General features: G+C 40.2%; 1 protein-coding gene across 15 annotated transcripts in view; it reads right to left on the reverse strand.

Moving 5' to 3' along the window:
- Positions 1 to 4350: 4350 nt before the first annotated feature.
- Positions 4351 to 17996, reverse strand: part of ATF7IP (activating transcription factor 7 interacting protein) — a 64771-nt gene continuing 51125 nt past the window's right edge. For 8 of the 15 annotated variants that reach the window (XM_083462745.1, XM_083462744.1, XM_083462738.1 and 5 more), the window contains exons 9-15: positions 16487 to 17137; positions 16170 to 16255; positions 13192 to 13261; positions 11325 to 11480; positions 10598 to 10783; positions 10101 to 10213; positions 4351 to 8980 (exon numbers count right to left, since the gene is read on the reverse strand). In XM_083462745.1, the coding sequence (XP_083318871.1) occupies positions 8564 to 8980; positions 10101 to 10213; positions 10598 to 10783; positions 11325 to 11480; positions 13192 to 13261; positions 16170 to 16255; positions 16487 to 17137 (1679 nt within the window). In that variant the 3' untranslated portion in view covers positions 4351 to 8563. The remainder of the gene's footprint in view (positions 8981 to 10100; positions 10214 to 10597; positions 10784 to 11324; positions 11481 to 13191; positions 13262 to 16169; positions 16256 to 16486; positions 17138 to 17996) is intronic. The other 7 variants (XR_014516464.1, XR_014516465.1, XR_014516466.1 and 4 more) reach the window with 3 other exon arrangements.

The raw sequence follows: 17996 nt of genomic DNA on the forward strand, positions 1-17996 counted from the left end.
TCTGGACTTTTTATTACTGTGTTTTTCGCCGTATAAGACGCACTTTCCCCCCTCCAAAAATGAAGGGGAAATGTGTGTGCGTCCTATGGGGCGAATGCAGGCTTTCGCTGAAGCCTGGAGAGCGAGGGGGGTCAGTGCACACCGACCCCTCTCGCTCTCCAGGCTTCAGGAAGCTATCCGCTAGCCGTGGGAGACCCAGCTCTCCCAGGGCTAGCGGAGAGCTTGCCTGCACCCAGAAGCTTCGGGCTTAGCGCAGCGCACCTGGGGGGGGGAATAGTTCCCCCCCCTTTATTTCCTCCCCCCAAAACTAGGTGCATCCTATGGGCCGGTGCGTCCTATGGGGCGAAAAATACGGTAGATAGATATAAATTCATTGTTGTGCCTTAATTAACTTGTTACTTTCTACAGTGATGGTACAACAGACTAACCCAGCTACCCTTCTGGACATTATCACAGATGTAATGAGACTTCAATATTAGGTAAAATACATACCCTAGAAGTGGAACATATATCTGTTGTTGATATATACTGCAATCTTGCACAATATTAAATTGCAGCTTCCAACTATATTTCGATTAGAACTGCCTTAAGCATTTTCTCTCCCCTGCCCTCCTTTCCTGTCCCCCACTGCTTCAACCACCAGCTAGCAACCGATCATATTCAGCTCCTATTGGTCTGTTTTGGGATCCTCTGCCATTTGGGTTTTGTTTGTTTTGTGTTTCTGCAAACATTGGGATTTCCCCCCTGCCCCCGGCCTCTTGCATGGAGGAAAAATGTGTTTTTGGCTAACTAAGGTTCACAGAGAATGAGGAAAGTATTGCTTTCAGAAGTTCCTATTGCCAAGAGATTTATTTTGCACATTAGGCCCGTCTTCTTTAAGTCATCTATGGCGTCTCTAGGCATACATTCAGGCCAGGAGGGCTTGAACTCCACCCAGACACTGCCCCCATGGGAGGAACTGCTGTTGCAGTGATGGCTGCTCTTCCAGACATCACAGCTGCATTTAACACAGCCTGTCTTGTCCGCCTGCCTGGCATCCCCCTTTCCTTTCTATTTGTCTCACTTTGCTTCTTCCTCTCCTACACCTCTTCAATATGGTCTATGTAGGGTCTTTGTTTTTCCCTTATAAAAGAGGAGGAAACATGAAGCCAACACAAAACCTAGTAAAATAAAGACACTTGGGCAAAAAGCTTGTCACATTCCTCACCTAGCTCAGCACTTGTCTACACTCTCAATAGTAGGTGGAAGCTCTCCAAGGTTTCAGACCCAGGTCTCTCCTGGGATTGAAGCTACAACCTTTTACAGGCAAATGAGTATCTAGTGACCCTTAAAGGCAAAGTAGCCCATAGTGTAAATTGTTAAAGATGCCTCGTTTATCGAAGCATCAGACAAGAAGCCAGCAAGTTGACATTCAGAATGGCTTATTGCAAATGATTTGAAGTCCTCTGTCATTTGTTAGGCAGGCAAGTTGCTAAACGGGTAGACTTTTCAGCCTTTGAACCTCTCAAATGTTAGGTCGGGTTTTCCTTCACTACATTGGCAGCACATGCAAGGTAGACATCACAGGGAATATCTATTTCATTTGTATCTGACTTTCACTCCAATGTGCTGGAGGTGGTTCTTTCTCCTTGTTGCATACCCTCACAACACCCCTGTGAAGTAGGTTAGACTGAGACAGGACCTCCAGCTCAAAGTTACCTAGTTTGCTTCAACACAGCTTTCATCCTTTAAGTCCATGTGCTACCTAAGGGGGCCCCTGAAAAGGCTGCAGGATAGTGATGAGCTCACAACCCAATAATGGGACTCTGGGTTACATAATTTTCAAACACTTACTTATTCATTAATTGCATTTATATCCCACCATTTTCTACAAGGAGATCAAGGAAGAGTTCCTGCTTCTCCCCACTAGGTATTGCTAGCCAATTTGGCCCCAAGTGACTTAAATAGTTTACTGCATTTTATACCTTACAGGTGTCACTTAAAAGCAATACAATAAAACAACAAAATAGCAATAATAGGCAGCACCTACAAATTTATCCCCTAGTATAGGGGATCCAAAGACTACTATGATTGTCTTTTCTTCTGCTGTCTCACAAGGGATCGGTGTGTTCCTCAACAAATAAAGCAACAAGTAGGCGAAGCCAGGGGAAGGGAATCCCAGCCCAGAGGCCACCCTCCATCCAATCAAGACTTGCTCACGCATCCTTTTTTCTTCACATTCTCTTTTCTTCTCCTGTTCTGCCCCTTGCTTGAGGGCTTTTGCCAGTATGGAATGTGTCTTTGAACTATGACAATACCTCTTGCTTGGCTGAATGCAATGGTGACTGGTGCTTATTGGCATTGGTAGGACAGAAGGCAGGGAGTCTAATAATAGGTGGCGCCAGAGCCAACCAATTCAGGTCTTGTCCTCTTCCTAATTCCTGCTGAGTTCTGCAAGAGTCAATACTGAGTTGAAAGAGGAAGAGGAAGCTATCTTCTGGGAGCAAGAAGGCAGGCAGATGGGGGCTGACTGAAGGCAGGCTGAGGTTGGTGGGGTAGGGCCCCATTTGCTGTAATGGACCAACATACACTGTCTGAATCTATACGCAGCTGGAGATGGGAGAAACTTCTAGCTTTTTCATAGACAGACTAGTCTATGCATACTGAAAGCCTGCCCTTCCCCCTGCCCAAAGAAATCCTGGCTGTACTCATGGAGTCCATTCTCGCCACTCTATTCTGCCTTGGTCAGACCCCACCTGGAGTCATCTGCAGTTCTGGGTGCAACAATTCAAGAAGGACATTGACAAGCTGGAACATGTGCAGAGGAGGGCAACAAATATGATCAAGGATATGTAAACCAATCCTTCCAACAGTTGAGGGAGTTGGGTATATTCAGCCTAGAAAAGGGGGGACTGAGAGGGAGATTTGATAGCCATCTTCAAATATCTAAAGGGCTGTCACGTGGAAGATGGAACAAGCTTGTTTTCTTCTGCGCCGGAGACTGGGACCCGAAGCAATGACTTCATATTACAAGAAATTCCAACTAAACATCAAGAAGAACTTTCTCACGGTAAGAGCTGCTCAAGAGTGGAATGGTCTCCCTCAGAAGGTGGTTTGATGGCCATCTGTCATGGATCCTTTTGCTAAGATTCCTGCATTGCAGGATGTTGGACTCAATAACCCTCAATAACCCTGGATGTCCAGCTGTACAATTCTACAATTCTATTATTCATCCTACATGAACAACATTCTAAAAAACTGCCAAGCATTTCTTTACAGCTAGACATTGCAGAGGACTGGTAAAGAGAGCTGTCTTTCAGGATACTTTGTCTAAACTCTGATGAGCTTGTAAGGAAACTCTAGTTTCCTGCAAGGCAGCTTGAAAAACACAACACTTAACCCAGAATGATCTAGCTGAACTACGCCTGAAAGGATATCCATAATATCCATGTGAATCAAGTTCATTTTGTGGTAGAATTTTAAATGAGTTCATTTTCATGTTCATTTCTGCAGGAGGCCTGGGCTGTTTTCATTAAAAACCAAAACCAAAAGCTAAGTCAATTGGGAAAGTATAAAGACCACTAGGAAGCAAAATGCTGAGGTGATGTTCTAAGGGTTATTAGGCAGATATGGAGGCACTGTTTTTGACATCACATAGGTAACTGTTGCCAAGTAATCAGAAAAAAGGATGTGAAGCATTTCCTATATTTTTGCTGGAGAGTAGCATAACACAAGCAGCTTGCCAATCAGTATGGAGAATACTGAACTAGATGGGCCAATGGCCTGACTTGATTTAAGAGTCCTCCTTGTACAATCTTCTTCCCTGGAATCGACTTTGGTGAAGCCTCTTAGTTTGCGCAGAAGCTACATTTCAACACTGATTAGTTGGCCCTTGTGTCAGTTGTGGAAGACAAGATATTCCTCGCTATTGCAGCGTATTTTTTTAAGTGAAGAAACAACACACCAGCTTGTTAAAATATTTAAAAGTAAAGAACCAAATAGATGTTTGAACAGGTAAGTAAATATTTTTAAATAGAGAGGTATTCAAAATGAAGTGTAACAACAAATTTTTGTGTCTGCCTCCCTACATTTTTATTTGCGTCATTGCTAGATATAACATTTCACATTTGACTATTAAAAATAAATTCAATATATTTAGCTTATTAGTACACACATAATTTTACCAAAGAACCCAGTGCAATATGTGCCCTTAAAGAAAACGAATGTTAAGAGAAAAAAAGTTAAGAGAAAAAAAGGAGTGGGGAGCCTTGAACACAGGTCAAGTTGCTGTCATAGAAAGGCTTGTGGTCAGCTTTTTAAAAACAATGCAGTACTGCCTTGATGAGAACCAACCACACAAGACGCCGAAGGTTAAAAACCCAGTAGTTTATTTCAAAGTATAAATCTCAGGCTTGTCAGACAAAACCCCACTACAATTAACACGTATACAGACACTAATCTACAATGCATACAAAAGTCTTGGAGAACTTGCCATTTCCCTGCTCAAAATGGACTTTTTGGTGCGTCCTACATTATCTTTATTTACACGTTCTTCTGTAGAAAGAAAAAGGGAAAAAAGAGTGCAAGTTTTTATAAGGAGTTTTGTAGGAGTTTATTTGCCAGTGGCTGATAAGTTACTGAAGTCCAACAAGTACCTCAAGGTTTTCGCTGTCCAATTACTTTATTTACAGATAAAACTTCAACTTAGACAGCACTTAAAATATATTTTCAAACAGGGAAAGCCAGCACAATAATGTGAGAAACCATGTGTTATAAAATATTGATTAAATTCAATGATAAAATATCACATTTTAATTTGTACTCATGTCTACATTCACCTCTCGACATAAAACTGGTTCCAAGAAGGATGGGATCACTTGTTTTTGGCAATACTAAAAGACTTTCCTTTGTGTTAACAAAACACTGTGTGCCAAAACACACTAAAAGAAAGCAGTATTTTCAATATATCAAGCTTTCGGTATTTTTTGCTGTTGACTGAATAAAAATACTAAAGGGGTTCCATCTAGACTTTTGTGTACTGCAATTGTAGCTCTCCTACTTAATACTGTAATGTGGCAATTTGAGGGAACAAGGTACTTATAGGCTGACCTTACATGTAACATGGGTTCTCAGATCACAGACCACTTAGTATTCAACAGAGCTTTAAATGAAAAGGTGAACCAATGTGATTTATTGCAGCACAACTTGCATCATCCCAGCAATATCCCAAACACCAACAGCTTTGCCACTATTTCTCATGAGTCCCTTTCGTGCAAAATGTACCTTAAGTAGCACTGTAATCATGCTGAAAATGCAGCCCAGAACTAATCTTAGTGCTTCAGCAATCCCTGAAGAACAAACTTCTTTTTAAGTTCAGAGAACACTTGCCAACCAGCTTTCCCCATTAAGTGTCAAGTACAGAAAAATGTATGCTGTACACCCCACCCCTTCCAAGTCTCCAGTCTCCTAGCCACTGAGGTCTTCCTGAAAAGGCCTTCTAGCTGTAATCTGAGAAATAAAATGGGAGAGACAAACAAACAAGTTAACCTAAGGGACTCACAATAATTTAGCAGCAATAGTCACACCACTTTCTAATTTTAAACAGTGAAAACATTTCACTTGTCCTTTCCTAAGACATGGAACTTGTTACTAACTAGAACAAGGATTCTCAAGTATTAAAGGCAAAGAAGAGAAAACAGCAGAAATACAGATGGAGACATACTTCAGTATCACATTTAAATAGAAGTAGAAAACAGAATTTTCAAACATGGGCCAGCCATATACTGCAGTAAGGAAAACGCGGTGGGTGGGTGGGAGAAATACTGACACAGGAAAGTGTGGACGCTGAAATCCCTCCCTGCCCCCTTTCTTTTCTTTAAGAACTTTAGGTTTGCCTAATCCATAACACACAGAGAGAGTGCTGAGCTGAACAGTTTCTCAATAAGCACAGAGTAGTAAAATTCCAATGACTCTGCAGCTTGGTATTTGTGCAATCCAGTTTAGCTTATAATACTTTGATAAAAAGGAAATATTATTTTCCAATGTCTGTTATAAAGATTTGTAAACTCTCATTTCTTTGGGGCAAAAGCAAAAAAGAAATACAGCACCAGATACAAGGCCAAAAAGTCACTAATTATGAGCACTTGTTGACAACTAACTCAATTAAAGCCTGCTTCTGCCTTTCCCTTTGTGGTGCCCTACATAATTTGCCTGACCAGATCAATTCTGCTTGAGAAAGTGCAAGTCCCACCCTCACTGCCATTTTCTATTCACAGATCTAAAGACAAAGTCCCAAGGTACGCATCTTGGATCTAACTTAACAGACGCTGTAATTAGTACACCTTATAGCTGATTGATAATGGAATAGTATCTAGTCCTAGAGAAAGAAGAGTAAGCAACAGTAAAATCTTAGCTAATTATCTGCTGTATCGCCATAACAAGGGGCAAGAGGTACAAAGTATCCAGATGTACTTTTCTCAGACTAGGGTTCACATTTTTCTCCTGCATATATTTAGGGAATGTTCATCCGTATTTTTTTCCCTTTCCGGTGGCAAGGTCTTGAATAGAATGTGACCCAGCTTCCTCCAGTGTTACAAGCCCTACAAAAACACATTTCTCTTCAAGTTGCACCCAGGCTTGACTTTATTGCCCAAGTTCAATAAAAAAAGTGAAGAGGAACTTCTCCAGCGCTAAGGACCCAGTGCAGATAATAAACTACATCTTTGGCTACACATAACTGATATTGTTGAGTCAACAGCAGAGTGGTAAGCCCCTTCCCCAATAAAACTATTTTTGTAATGAAATTCTCCCTTGGTTTTTGGTATACTTCCAATGGGAGTTGATTCTGCCCCTCCCCCCCACATTATACTTATTAAAATTAGAGGTGGCCCTAAAAAAATATCATTTTTGTAGGTGATTGCATCACTGTTAGGAAAGTGAGACAAAGTGTTGAAATGCCAGCTGTTTGCTTTGGGGGTGAAGTATTCCATATACATACGATCTAGCTCTAAGACAGTTCTTGACTTTAGTCATTAGATAGGTAAGCCAGAAATTTACAAGAAAAGCTTTCATGTCACTCAAAACGAATATAACTCGGAGGACATAAGGCATACCATATAAAAAATGTAAGGAAATTTACTTTGTGTTCTCACAATGAGAGAATTAAGACCCTGTCTTTCCAAAACATACAGCATCAACAAACTTTAGACCATCCTCTTACAAACCTTAAATTTCAGTTTCAACTCTTATCAGATTTGAAGTAACAAGTTAAGGAAACTGCTGGACCCTGGTCAGTCAATGAAGTGGGAACAGCTGCCACCCACTTCCCAACTGGAGCTGATACACCAGGAAGACAATAGATGCGCTGCTTTTCTCTGGAAGACGGCATAGTGAAACTTTCTTCAACATCTGTCAGATGTGGTTCAAGTGTTCGTGGTGGGCACTAACTCTTGTTGGGATGTAAGGACGTGGAGGTACTGTATATTGTGTTGGCTCAGCCATTGAAAGAATGAAAGGTTCTATTAGAAGATTGAGCTGATTGCTTTCTTTTAAGCGACCTTATCAGATTGGCTTAGCATAGCAAAAAGTGTTCATGTATGTGAGGAGAAGGAAGTGTCTTAGGCTGCCCACATCTCCTTTGGCCAATCCACAGGGCACACCAACTTCCCAAGGAGAATTGTCAAATACTGTCTGCATGACCCAACTTCACAGACCAGTCAGAACTAGCAGGTTAAATGATGGCCTGAATGATCTCAAGTGGGAATTAACTCAGGAAGGTTTTGTGTGCTACACTTTTGGGGAATCTATAAGGGAAGGTTATGACACTCTGGGGCTAAAAAGAAAGAGCAAAAGAAGAAAGGGCGCACATGATGTGTGACTACATTTACTTTTGAAATTATTGTTTTAAGGCACAAATAAATCTTTTTTAAAAAAGAGGACATAGAGATGAGGATCAGGAAACTATTGGAAATGCAATTGGAAGTTTTCTATAAATCTGTTTTCAGACTGGCTTCAGAATGTTCCCTGGTTTTGGTGGCAAGTATTCTACAAACCAGCCAGAGGGCTGCTTAATCCCCCACCCCTCAAATAAGCAGACACACATTTCTCAAGCACTGGCCACATACAAGGTCTTTTGCCTTCTAGAAAGCAAGCTGTGCCTTGTAAGACTAGTCACTGTTCCAAAACAAAAGAAAGCAAGACCCTGAATCCTGACTTCCCTCCTAACCTGGCCCTTGAACACTCCTCCTGCCCTTTGGCCTGTGCGTGACACTCCTCTTCAGCCTAGGTCAGCTGGAAGCCAAATTCCCAGGGGTCACTGTCTTGCGGCTTAACAGGCAGAGCAGCTTGTGAGGGAAGGAGAGAGGACTTCGTACTTCAAGAGCTTATCAGAAATACAGGCTCTCCCACTGCAGGCTAGGAATTTATTTTGGTTTTGGTTATGGAGTTTGTGTAGTGTATGACATTGCTGTCCAAAACAATCCTGCAGGGGGGATTTTTTACAGTGAGTTTCATGCATGAGAATAAACCCAAAACCAGAGTAAGCCACAATTGTGGGGCAAGAAGAGAAGCCTTCAGAGTCTGAAGTTTAACTGCTTTGAGAAGCAATCACATCTGTTGACTGGGGATCACAGAAGGGTCCAAAGCGTCCGTAGATGTCTTTAGCACGAACTGCAAAATAGTATTTGCTTCCAGACACAAACTGTGTAAGTGTGCATGCCATAGGCAGGGGGAGGGCCTTTACTTCCCCAATCTTTTTCCACTGAGAGGGCACAGTAGCACTGGGGTCCTCATGGTATGCATACAGATGGTAGCTATCCACACTGGCACAGCTCCGGTCCACTTCCAAAACACTCCAGGATAGAACTATGCCATTCTGACTTTCTACACGTGCTAGCTTCAGGTGTGGCTTCTGAGGCAGAGAGGTGTTGGCAGCTTCAGGAGGCAAGCGTGATGGCTGTGGGGCCTCTGGCAGTGGGGCTGGATGCACAGGCCGCAGTGGCTCCTGAGGAATAATGAAGAGACGCAATGAGGATGGCAGAGGAGACTGTCTCATCCTGTTGTCAAAATGCATATATTACCATCCAAGTATTCCCAAGACCAATTCTCAGCAAACGCAAGATTACGTTTAAAACTAGCAAGTCTGAAATGACAATAAAACACTCATGTGCTTCAAGGTGGAGAAGTCAAAAGGAGTAAAGGCTGAAACCTATTTAATATTGGCCTATTCTTCAAAGTGGGGGTAACTAACCCTTTACCCACATCCAGCCCCTCTAAAAGCTTCATAATGGCTCCCAACTCCTCTAAAATTTATCATTCTAAAAAAATGCAAGAAAGTGCTGCATTTAAAGTAACCAAATTAGTCTGCTGCAGTGTGTGGTGTTACTTCAGAATGAAGAGCTGACAAATATGCAATGGGGACTAACGGTAGACACTGCATATTACACCTTGTGGGGAGTAAATGTATTGTGTGAAGAAACACTATTTTGTCCACCCTGAATCTCCCCACATGCAGCCACACTAGATAACCTCATTTCTAGTATTAGAAGAGAGGGGAAAGTTTTTGATTCATTTTCTCCACACTTATACAATTCACTCATCTATTCATTTTCTCCACACATACAAAAGGGTGTAATTTTTCTACCCTTTTATTATTTCCCTCCTTACTTACCTTTTCCCCCTAAATGACATAGCCTCCAAAGATGTAATCTTTCCTCATTAAGGACTTGCTCCAGCTACCGATTATTATAGTTGCCCCTTTCTGTGCTACTTCAAGCTTTACAATATCCTTTTTAGGATACATGAACCAGAAATGTACACAGTATTCCTAAGTGTGTGGTTTCACGATAATGGTGTATACATACTTTCTTTTTAAATTTGTTTTTTATTGTTTTATCATAGTTTCCCACCTAGAACTCTTTTGAGAAAGGTAGGATAATTTTAAATGAATGAATGAATGAATGAATGAATGAATGAATGACTGTAAGACCATTTAAAGTAGTGACTGTCCAGCTATGCAAGTCCCCAATTGCTAACAGATACTGCTAAAAAACAATAGCATATATGACATGGGAGATAAACTCTTCTCCAAACATTCATCTCAACAACTGGACACGGGTGCTTACTGAATGCACTTGAGCTGGCCGATGGTGAACTGTGAGTTGAGGTCCTCCAGATCCCAAGGTTAGCCCATTGTTTACAACATACGCAGTTGTCTGAGGCACTCGTACTGTCACACCTAGAGCGATACACAAAGGCACAATATGTTAAAGAAGTTAATAATATGATACATTGTGATGAGTTTAGGTCATTTATTTGCTTAACACTGCAAACTATCACAAAAAATATTTGGCAGACACAAAAAGATAGTATTAAATCTTGCCATAACTATACTTTCTTTTACATGTACATAGGATGTTATAAAAACACAGTCAGATATCATATACACCCTAAAGTCCAATCTCAAAATGCTTTGAATATGTATGTTTGCACCTTGCTTTCTGGGCAAGCTTTCTGCTTCAATATATTTGTCTAATTCTAACAAAATTGGCATCTCCATTTGAACAAAGGTACAGCTGCACATCTGCTAATATATAAACCGTTCTCTGACAGATGAGCTTACCAGAGTTTTGTGGGTTGACCTGCCTTAAACTAGGGCTCTGCATGACTGTGGTTCGCACAGGATTCTGTCCTGATGGTGTAGGAAGAGTAGTATAGACTACTTGATGGTTAGCAGGGGCTCTTGGTATTGGGAGCCTGGCAGGAGTCTGAGTCACTGGACGATGGGTTACATTCAGAGTTGTCTGGGCTAGAAGCAAAATTGTAATCAAAAGAGTATAAAATGTCCTCAGCCTAGAAAGCGTATGCTGCACAAAACCAAAGCATACAAATCAAGCAATTTCTCATAGTTCATTGACACTTAAATTTTAGTAATGTGATTTACCGAATAAAGAAAAGATTAAAAAGATAGCTTTCAAAATTACTGAATGACTACAGTAAAAAAATAATTTTTAAAACCCAACTGGATTCTTCAGAACATGGATCAGTCTGGTGCATACACACAAATGTCTTTCTCCCCTTTAATTTTCTGAACCTCAGTCTGTAAGTTCACCATCCCTTTGGTGATTAATGGATGTAAGCTCTTCAGAGCTAAGCAGGCATTCTCATAGTAGTTCCCTCTACGTCAACAATATTTTAATGCATTATCCCCTCTGGGCATCATTTAAGTGTAAAAAAACAACATTTTCTATAGCTGCCTGCAAATACTGCACCCAAGAGGCAATTCACTGTTCTGGAATCTCTCTCCTTCCATACTGAACTATTTCCTTCCCTAGGCTATGCAGTCTTACCTGTGGGGAGAACATGTATGGTTGTCTGCGACAGGCCAGTTGTTGGCATGCCTGCTTGTTGGAGAGGGCTTGTCTGTACTGGCTGCAGAGGACGAGCTAAAGACTGGGTTGACAGGCTCAATGCAGGTATAGATTGGTTCTGCTTCTTGCCACCTGCTTAGGAAAGAAAAAAAATCAATGTGCAATTATAAACAGAAACAAGCAGCTAAAAAACTGCTGAAAAATTTGCTGAAGTGGCAGTCAATTGCAACACAGATTCTCCTTTCAGTTTTTACAATGAAATAAAAACATCCAATTAAAGGATCTTACCTGTACAGTTCACAGCTTCATTTTAAATGCTCAAATTGGGGCCAACAACCAAAATATTGTAACCTAACTGGGCTTTGAAGGGATAGATATAATACCTACCCCACTATCTATCTCCTGCTCCTCTAAGGATAGATTAACGAACAGACGGGGGTTAAAACTTATGGAGTTTTGTATTGCCCATGCAAATGGACTGCATAACTTTCCTGGTGACGATGAGTTTACTTTTATCTCATCAAGGGGTCATAGTGTACTAATGTATCTGTTCTTTAAATCTACACTCTGATGTTAACTTTTCTTCTATCGGCCCGAAAGCAAGATGAGCACTGCAACCCCATAGTTGCCTTTGACTGGACTTAACCATCCAGGGGTCCTGTACCTTTACTTATTGGAGTCCATACAGAAAGTGACCACTCCTCCTTACTTCTGACTATACAATGCGACCCAGCAAATAAGCCTCGTAACTCAGATCAGAACTTTCATAGCATTCTGAAAAGGATTAGACGATCCCCGCAATTTGAAGGGGTGGTCGCCAAATTCTTGGACTCAGACAAAATATTGCATTTGAGAGCAACCCTTACCAACTCACATTCTATTAACGTAGTAATAACAAAATTTGGATGACTTTGGATGATTTTATGATTTTACTATTTTAACTTATGCCAATAAAGGCTAGCAGTAGTAGTAGCTTCATTTTATAAGTTTTCAGAATGTCTGTGAATGGCAGCAATGACCAGAGTTCAAGAATATTACACTAGTCAAGTATCTGTATGAAATTTCGACATCCTCAAGACATGGTGTCAACTGCTTTATTTAGAGTAATATAGGATGTAGCAAGATACGCTGGCAGCAAATTCCGCATTTAATTAAACATAATTATGCCAGCCAATTTCAATGGGAGTAAATGTACATGACTGTAGGCTCATAGTTCCATTATGCACGTGTTTAAGGGATTATTGGGTACTGCTCTACAAGGTCCTCTTGTTTATTTACATCTTCTAAACCAGGGATGGGAAACCTCCAGCCTGTAGGCCAAACATGACCTTCCAGGGGTTCAAATGTGGCCTGCAAAGCTGTTTTCTCCAAACCATGCCTGTCTCACACCTGAATCCACTATGTCTGCACATTTCATCAAATATAAAAACGGGAGAAAGTTAGTATCTTGTTTGATATTTTCCATTGTAAGTGAGGGTAGGAGGCACAAAGCCAGCTTGGACTAGAAGATAGAAGTATTGAAACATGTAAGAACAAATATCTAAACACTAAGTTCAGATGGTGGGAACAATCCTATACACTCATGGAAAACACATTCAAACAGAACGGTAGGATATCTGTCAAAACTTGAACATACTTTAATGATGTAAGACACACTGCCCAAATATATTACTAATACCTACATTAGAATTGCTGCCTAGAAAACTGGATGGCATTTTAAGTTTAAAACTTCAATAGTGCCGTCTGATGGAATCTTTTGACTTGGCAAATATTTATCATCTTTGGCAGTTAACATTTACCAAAAAGCAGGAGATGTCCAGTTAGTCATGCATATCTTCTGGCTTACCTTGAGAAGAGCCATCATCTTCATCATCCAGTGTGAGATCAATTACTCCACTGCCTGTGGCCTTTCCACTCTGGAAGACAAATGTTTGTTTGTTTGTCTACTCCCTTTCCAACAAGTTTTAAAAGTAGCATGCAATAACATCTAAAATCTTCACAAGAAAACATAAAACAACCTCAAGAAATCCCAGCAAATGCCTTGACAAATCTAAAGGGTTTTATCTGACAGCTGAAACTATAGAAATGAGCAGACAATTTAAGGAAGTCCTTTACTTTTCCAAAGACATCACTAAGGTAGTTTGTTCTACATATACAGAGGGCCACATAGATCTAAAGCAGATACAGAGGGCCACATAGATCTAAAGCAGAGTAAAGGAAGAGAGATTATGTGGCAGCTTATGGGACTCCAAGTTCTTTAAGAAGGAAGGAAACAAATTTTTTTTTTGTTTTTTTTAAATGTTTAAATATTATAGAATGTTAGCATATACTACAAAAGGAACATCCAAATGTTGGCCATAGGAGTTGTGGATGGAAAGGTGCTGCAGTCTCTTCCTGGAAGCATGTTAATGCACTGTGTTTGGGAGAGGTAGATTTGGTTCTATAATGTTCTGCAAGGGCACTTGTGTGCAACATTACAACTGATGACTGAGGGTTGTCATGATGGAGTGAGGGTTGCCAGGATGGAGTGGGAGTGGCTCTTGGTGTCTATTATCTCATTTCTACTGCCAGGCAAGATGCAAAAAAATGTTGATTATTAAAATAAATTGTAAATACCAAATTTTACTAAAATAATATCAATAATAAATTATCTGAATATAAGCACCTTAGTTCTACAGGTAATCTGTAGACTGAGAGTGCTTTCAGACAGGCAAACTCAATTTGGTTCCATTTTATAGGATTTTTAAAAATGCATTTATTAGCATGGAAGTTCATCTGTGTTGGCCAGACTACTAAATCGTCATTCAAATAAACACTGTCTGCCCATTGTACAATTTTAATCCTTGAACTTTGCTGTTTCTCTAACTGCTATGGATAATGATTCAGATGCTATCTGAGGCTATTATTTTAATAGTATAATACACAGATAAAGGACAGAACTTTTGAAATATTCTATTTACTCTCCACTTAGTCAAATGCTTTTTCAGCATCTAAAATAAAGTGACTTTCTTTTATATTATGAATGTTTATTAGGTCCCATACTTTCCAACTACTAGTACTTACTAATACTACTAAGTATTAGTCTTATTGATGTTGGTTAACTGGAGACCTGGTTCAGCTCAATATGGTTCTTTCAAGGCAGACATTTAGCTTGGCCAATGACCAGTAACTGCTTCATTCTGTCTCACTTTGCCTATATATACAAGTATCAGGAAAAGAAAATATTAATGAAAAGGGTTGTAAATCTTTCATCTACGTGAGATAATGCAGACTAGTAACTTCATTTCTAGTATGTGTCCAATGGTATAGAAGGGCTGGATACTCAGCTCACATATCTTACTTGCTTTAACCCATATATACCCACCCACTCAACTTGATATGTGGAACTGGCAGTTTTATAACTGTCACATGATGTCTGTTCTGCACTTGTGAGGAACCAATCTTTCACTGGGGTAGAACATACACACTTGAACTCCCTGCCTATTGGTATTAGGTAGGTACATTTGTTCTGCTACTTCTGGTGCCCGATAAAAAAAATTGTTTATGGAAGCCTGCACAGACATGTTTTAATATTAGTACAAAGATGGCTTCCGGTTCCGGTCTGAATAGATGCAGCTCCCGTGACTGGGGAGATCGTTGGCGAAGGAAAAACAAGGATGCTTGAGGGTAATTATCCTTGCAAATTCCCCCTAGGGACAAGGGGGAATGGGCTTCACTTGCAGTTCGTCTTGGTACCTGGCTCTCGCTTTGGCATGGATTGCGGGAGGCAGGGAGGCGCTGAGTGCAAAAGCCTGCTGAAAACCCTCCGCCATTAAAAAACAGAGGTTCTCCTGTTAATTAGTTTAATTGGACTAAAGTACAGGCACATGCTAGAAAGATGAGATCATAAACTGCAGAACATAAACAACTGCAAAGACTTTAAAGTTTGAATTTGAGATTTACTGAATCATTTGCAGTTCAACAAACCACTCTTCTTCCCAGGCTCAGAGGGAAAATGGTGAAAATGGGTTATTTATTGGGACAGTCATTTTTGCAGCTGTTGTTAAAGTTGCAAAACAACAAAGCACGGGACGGAGCAATGGATAATTTTTTGAAACAACAATGGAATATCAGCTTCGCCCATGGCAACAACTGGTAGAAAGAAAGACATAACATCTTACCGGGACAGAAAGAAACACTGCAGACAGAATAATCGCCACACACAGAAAGGACAAGGATATAGTTTGAGTTCCTCACTTGTAGTTTTAAAATGTTAAATTAAGATCTTTTCTGTTCTAAAGAAAATGCTTTTGCATTTTTTTTAATCTCTGCATCCATAGTCTCCTTTTAATGCCTTTTTTCATTTTAATGCTGTCTTTATATTTGTTGTTAATTTTTACAGTCAATAACAGGAGTTAACTTTTTAACTTGCAGAGTCTCTTGTTCTTCCATATAAACACACATTTACCTCTTCTTATAATTTAGGGTACATATACAAGCAGTGACCATTTCACACAGGGGTTCCGTTCCTGACCCCCATGCATGTAGGTGGAGCACACATAAGGTTTATGTTCAATTGTGTTAGGGCTTTTCAAGCTTTAGTTAAAGATCTGTGTTCTTTCACAGATGAAGTCATTTTGGCATGTAAGTGGTAAATAAAATAAATATAATCTTGTATATCAACTACCTGTCACATACTGGTATAATTTTTTTAGTAACATTAATTTTCTGCTAGCATTTTGAAAAACAAAATCTGTATTTGCTAAAAATGTAACAACGTCCAAGTTGATTTACTGAATGAGGAAGAAACTGAAACCATATAAAGAAAAATAAAAACCAACCTACCTGTGCAGGTGCCTCAGGTGCTTTTTTGTTTGCTGAAGTATCTGCTGGTGGCAGCGAAGGTAGTAGCAACCTGGATGTTTGACTCTCTGAAGGAGGCAAGAAACCACCACATTTCATTGGCTATTAAGCAATGTACTTTATAACACATATACTTAGTTTAACAGCAATCATTGCAAACACTTAACTGTCAATCATATATGGTGAACTGAGTACTAAATATGGAACTCTGAAAGTTCAGCTTTCTTTCAAAATCAACATGTTCCCCCATACACCAGTTTTCTACCCTAGTGCAAGTGCAGTGGACATATAAAACTTACCAACTCTAGGTGCTGCTGCAGTGCTTGCTTCAGAAGGAGTTGTACTGCTGAAGGCTGACAGAGGTATCTTCATCTGTATGGAATTCCTATTGATGGGAGGAGTATACACCCCTGATGTGCTTACAGTAGCCAAAGTAGTCCTTGCGGCTTGTGCAACAGGGTGTGCTGTTGATACAGCCTGCACAGCTAGAGTTGTCCCTATAGAACACCCAACACCGGCTGAAGTGTTCCTCTGAATGTTAGAGCTGGGCACAGATGAGCTGCTTGGTTTTATTGAATTAGCCGATGACAGAGACAATGGAGTTTTGGTCAAGTTGCCAACATTAGAATGACTTTGTACAGGTATAAATTCCACGTTGCCAGATTGCTGGTTAGTAACCAAAGTACCAGTATGGCCTTGCAGGATCTGAGGCTGGGAGGACATTGCAACAGGTACATGCAGTATTACTGGCAAAGACTGCAATGAAACAGACATTGGCTGTGCGCTTCCACCAGCCACTTGACTCGTGCCGACTACTGTTGCTGTGTTGGCCGCAGGTAGAACAGAAGTTGACAAGGAGCCAGAAGTCAATGGTGCAGAGGTGACAGGAGTCTGTGGTTTGGGAGGTCCACTGACAGCTGTCTGTGGAGTACTAAGAGGGGTAGCAGACACTACAAAATAATAAAAAGATAATTGTTTTAAAAATCTATGCCAATTGAACTACTTCCATCAATACAGTAGAAAATATCAACTTGATATCTGAGGTCAAGATGGACTGAAAAAGCCTGTACAGGACTGGAAACAGGAATCATGATTATAGAGAACATTCTTTGGAACTCACTCTTTAAAACATGTTGTAATGGCGTGTGCTAATTAGAACCTTTTTCTGTGGTTTATTTCTGTAGATCATGGCACCAGTAAAGTTGTCATAGCTTGATATAAAATATACCCTTCAATTAACTATTTTAAACTTGGTACAAGGCCTTATCTTAAAATGTATCCTGGAAGGCACTCTAAATATCCTGACCTCTTAATACTTAATGTAAAGAACAGCACAGGAAGCTGGTATTATCAGCAAACTTAATTATCAGCCCCTGTAGTTCTGCATAGATAATAGACTCTTCCCCTAAAAGTAATCTCAGAATTCAGGGAATATATAGATAACCAATTAGTCATTTCTCACTGGGGTCATGCCCTTTCAAATTTCAAAATGACCATGGTAAATAAAATAGAAGATAGAAACATGTAGGAAATAAACAATAAAACAAAGAAATAAAATTTTAATGACTATTAGTCATTCCCTTTCCATAAGGATACATTGACTAAAAATAGTACAATGGTTGGGTAGCTCACAGCTCAAAAGGGAACCCCTCTTTGCCGCTCAATGATCTCACGGAACAGCCCCATGCTTCACTGGATCATGGACCAAGAATAGGGTGAGAGTGACCCTGAAGTCTTGCTCGTACAGGTTACTGATGTGGAGAGCAAACCTCTCAAACAGAGAGAACCTAGCAAAAGATTCTAAACCTC

This window comes from Podarcis liolepis, assembly GCF_965112155.1.
Source record: "Podarcis liolepis genome assembly, chromosome: 10".
Lineage (NCBI taxonomy): Eukaryota > Metazoa > Chordata > Lepidosauria > Squamata > Lacertidae > Podarcis > Podarcis liolepis.